Source organism: Neovison vison, chromosome 1, assembly GCF_020171115.1.
Source record: "Neovison vison isolate M4711 chromosome 1, ASM_NN_V1, whole genome shotgun sequence".
Classification (NCBI taxonomy): Eukaryota; Metazoa; Chordata; class Mammalia; order Carnivora; family Mustelidae; genus Neogale; species Neogale vison.
In genome coordinates, this window is record NC_058091.1 from 164,223,342 (window position 1) to 164,227,994 (window position 4,653).

Sequence of the window (4,653 nt, forward strand, 5' to 3'; positions counted from 1 at the left end):
CTAATATAGGGAGAGAAGTATAAAGTGGGGACTTTGTTTCTTCTTTACCCACTGCTCTATTCCTATTAAATCAGACAAGCTCTAATTTTTCTCTTTTATGTGTATGTTCCACACTGTAAGATTGTTTTAGCAAAAATCAATAAAGACAAAAGCACTTTTTATTAAATAAAAGAACAAGTGAATGAATAAATATTCTTGAGCAAGTGACATAAAGTTGTTTCACCATTAACTCTGAGTTTAAGAGTAATAGCAAAACAAGTATATCATCCTTCAGTGAGTGATTGTATGGTGTGGCATACAAAATTCTTGAGGATGTTCTTCCAGTAAGCTGATATTTTTGAGATTCATGAATGAGGTGGGTCTTCCTTAGGACCCAAATGTAAAGAATACTTTCTCAAAGCAACCTATAACCCCAGGAAACATTGGATAAAGAGGTAAATTACATGGTGAGATGTGACTGATTTGTCTTGATTTTGTCCATGGCTGCATCAGAATGTTTTAAACAAACCAACTATTTATTTTCTGTGTCCAACTTCCCCTCTCATACCCATGTCTTTTTAGTGTGACCTACAGAGATATGGAGTGGGGCAATTATTCCATGTATGCTGACTTTGTTCTCCTGGGCTTATTCAGCAATACCCGTTTTCCCTGGCTTCTCTTTGCCCTCATCCTTTTGGTCTTTGTCATCTCCATAGCCAGCAACACCATCATGATCATTCTCATCCATATGGACTCTCGCCTCCACACCCCCATGTACTACTTGCTCAGCCAGCTCTCCCTCATGGATATCTTGTACATTTCTACCATTGTGCCAAAGATGCTGGTTGGCCAGATGATGGGCCAGAGGGCCATATCCTTTGCAGGATGCACTGCCCAGCACTTCCTTTACTTGACCTTGGCAGGGGCTGAGTTCTTCCTCCTAGGACTAATGTCTTATGACCGCTATGTAGCCATCTGCAGCCCATTGCGCTATCCTGTCCTCATGAGCCGAAAGGTCTGCTTGTTGATTGTGGTGGCAGCCTGGCTGGGAGGGTCCATAGATGGATTCCTGCTCACTCCAGTGACAATGCAGTTCCCTTTCTGTGCCTCTCGAGAAATCAACCACTTCTTCTGTGAGGTCCCTGCCCTTCTGAAGCTCTCCTGTACTGACACATCAACCTATGAGACAGCCATGTATGTCTGCTGCATCATGATGCTCCTCATCCCTTTCTCTGTCATCTCAGCCTCTTATACAAGGATTCTCATCACTGTTTATAGGATGAGTGAAGCAGAGGGAAGGCGAAAGGCAGTGGCCACTTGCTCTTCACACATGGTGGTGGTCAGCCTCTTCTATGGTGCCGCCATGTACACCTATGTGCTGCCTCATTCTTACCATACCCCTGAGAAGGACAAAGCTGTGTCTGCCTTCTATACCATTCTCACTCCCTTGCTCAACCCACTCATCTATAGTCTCAGGAACAAAGATGTTACAGGAGCTCTAAAGAAAGCTCTGGGCAGGTGTTTGTCCTCAGGAACTATATCCACCTTTTAAAGAAATGGCATTTACCTCTTTAGATTTGAAGAAAATAATACAAAACTTTATCATTGCCTTTGGATTTGCTTATTGGAAACATAAATAAGCAAAGGTGGAGGTATTCTTGGGATTTGGAAAGCAGACTGTGGGATTTTGAGAACTTGGTCATTTTTGAGAAGTATAAGGGCTCTGAACAGTGGATGGGTTGAGATGGAGTGGGAATAAAGTTGGGTTTTCACTAGTCACCTATCTGCTTTCCACAAAGCATGCATGCCTTTGGAAATATGCAGTTGTCCTTTTCTTGCAAAGGTCAATTGTGGCAAAGGAAATGCTTATCTTCAGCTATTCCTCTGACTTTTCAGCTATTCTTCTGATTTTTCCACCACCACCAATTACTCTTTGAGATACTTAACAAATTGACCACTTCAAAAGAAATCAACTGTCCAATTAATGTCTTGATTGTACTTCAAATGTTATTTTAATCTCTACCAATGATGTTTTTACTGTTCCATATTTAATTCTATCAAGCCAAAATTGACATTATTATTTGTTGAAAAAAGGGTTTGACTCTATGTAATTAATTTTCCCAACTGAATCTCATCAAAATGGCTCAAAAACACAATGGAACAAATCAAATTTGGGAGGAGGGAAGCAACTTTATTTTTCTGCCCTTAAAGTTTTATTAAAATCATCCCAGAATGATGAACTAGATGTTTAAAAAATGTGGTTTTGAGGCATTGGTAAGCATGGATTGCTCCTACGTTTTCTATCCCCTCTTACCTCAAACTCTTAATGATATCATTTAAAAGGAACAACTAGGGCAATTTGAAATAACATCTCTCTCACTATAAGAGAGAGAAATATTAGGCCTAATATTTTACTTTTAACAATTATTATGCAAAATAATGGTACTCTTATAACAGCTAAATGCTGGTTTATTCTTTTGGAAATTAACATACTTATTATTCAAATGTTTTAACTCAATTTTTGTATTCTCATATTTTTAAAATTTAGCCTAATTTGTTTAATTATTCTAGTAATTGTATATTAGCCAGATTTCTTCTGAAGTAGAGAAAATTATTTGAATCTCCTCTTTTCCTTTATTTTCTTACTTGACAAAATTCATTCTATTTCAGGTTTTCTGCCTTTTCAACTTCCTGCTCTCATATCTTAAGGTTTACTTATCTTATATTTCATTATCTATGAAGAAAATATTTGCAACACAAAGAACAAGTTGTAATTATATAAAATCTCATTTTAAAAATTTGTAAGTATTAGGATGGTTTAAACGTGCATAGACAAGACTACTAGGAGTTGAAATGTTTCAAAAAATTTGATGCTTTTCTACTCTGAAAAAGAAACATAGAACTTTCATAGACACATTTTTCTATCTTGTGTCTATGAAAGTTCTATAATGTTTCTTTTGGGTGGTGGTATTATTTCTTTTTTTTTCACTCTTATTTATTAGTTCTTTTATTTATTTATTTTTTATTATTCTGTTAGTCACTATACAGCATAACTAGATTTTGGTATAGTGTTCCAAGATTCATTGTTTATATATAACACCCAGAGCTCCATGCAATAAGTGCCCTCCTTAACATCCACCACCAGATACTGTTTCTTATCCCTAAATGTGGGTATCTGTCCTATAGTTTCATTAAGAACACTCAAATTGGAACCAGATGTTGTAGTTAGCCTTTTATATTTAGCCACTATATATATATATATATATATTTTTCCCAATTTATTTATATTCAGAAAAACAGTATTCATTATTTTTTCACCACAACCAGTGCTCCATGTAAGCCGTGCCCCCTATAACACCCACCACCTGGTACCCCAACCTCCCACACCCCCGCCACTTCAAACCCCTCAGACTGTTTTTCAGAGTCCATAGTCTCTAATGGTTCACCTCCCCTTCCAATTTACCCAAATTCCCTACTCCTCTCTAACGCCCAAGGGGCCACTATATATATTCTTTTAGTTTTTTCAATTTACTTATTTTCAGAAAAACAGTTTTCATTATTTTTTCACCACACCCAGTGCTCCATGCAAGCCGTGCCCCCTATAATACCCACCACCTGGTACCCCAACCTCCCACCCCCCCGCCATTTCAAACCCCTCAGATTGTTTATCAGAGTCCATGGTCTCTCATGATTCACCTCCCCCTCCAATATACCCCAACTCCCCTCTCCTCTCTAAGACCTCTTGTCCTCCATGATATTTGTAATGCTCCACAAATAAGTGAAACCATATGATAATTGACTCTCTCTGCTTGACTGATTTCACTCAGCATAATCTCTTCCAGTCCCGTCCATGTTGCTACAAAAGTTGGCTATTCATCCTTTCTGATGGAGGCATAATACTCCACAGTGTATATGGACCACATCTTCCTTATCCATTCATCCGTTGAAGGGCATCTTGGTTCTTTCCATAGTTTGGAGACCATGGCCATTGGTGCTATAAACATTGGGGTACAGATGGCCCTTCTTTTCACGACATCTGTATCTTTGGGGTAAATATCCAGAAGTGCAATGGCAGGGTCATAGGGAAGTTCTATTTTTAATTTCTTGAGGAATCTCCACACTGTTCTCCAAAGAGGCTGCACCAACTTGCATTCCCACCAACAGTGTAAGAGGGTTCCCCTTTCTCCACATCCTCTCCAACATATGTTGTTGCCTGTCTTCCTAATTTTGGCCATTCTAACTGGTGTAAGGTGATATCTCAATGTGGTTCTAATTTGAATCCTCCTGAGGGCTAGTGATGATGAACATTTTTTCATGTGTCTGCTAGCCATTTATATGTCTTCATTGGAGAAGTGTCTGTTCATATCTTCTGCCCATTTTTTGATATGTTTGCCTGTTTCGCGTGTGTTGAGTTTGAGGAGTTCATTATAGATCCTGGATATCAATCTTTTATCTGTACTGTCATTTGCAAATATCTTCTCCCATTCCGTGGGTTGCCTCTTTGTTTCTTTGACTGTTTCCTTTGCTGTGCAGAAGCTTTTGATTTTGATGAAGTCCGAAAAGTTTATTTTCGCTTTTGTTTCCTTTGCCTGTGGAGACATATCTTGAAAGAAGTTGCTGTGGCTGATATCAAAGAGATTACTGTCTATGTTCTCCTCTAGGATTCTGATGGAT

At 38.4% G+C, this 4,653-nt stretch overlaps 1 protein-coding gene across 1 annotated transcript; it reads left to right on the plus strand.

The window, feature by feature from the left end:
• The first annotated feature begins 577 nt into the window (after positions 1–577).
• Positions 578–1,531, plus strand: LOC122900637 (olfactory receptor 2T27). The gene has a single exon (XM_044239429.1). The coding sequence runs from the start codon at positions 578–580 to the stop codon at positions 1,529–1,531; it is 954 nt and encodes a 317-aa protein (XP_044095364.1).
• The last annotated feature ends 3,122 nt before the right edge of the window (positions 1,532–4,653 follow it).

What these genes read in the sequence shown, in the direction of transcription:
- LOC122900637 (XM_044239429.1), top strand. Translation starts at nt 578, where the DNA reads ATGGAGTGGGGCAATTATTCCATGTATGCTGACTTTGTTCTCCTGGGC.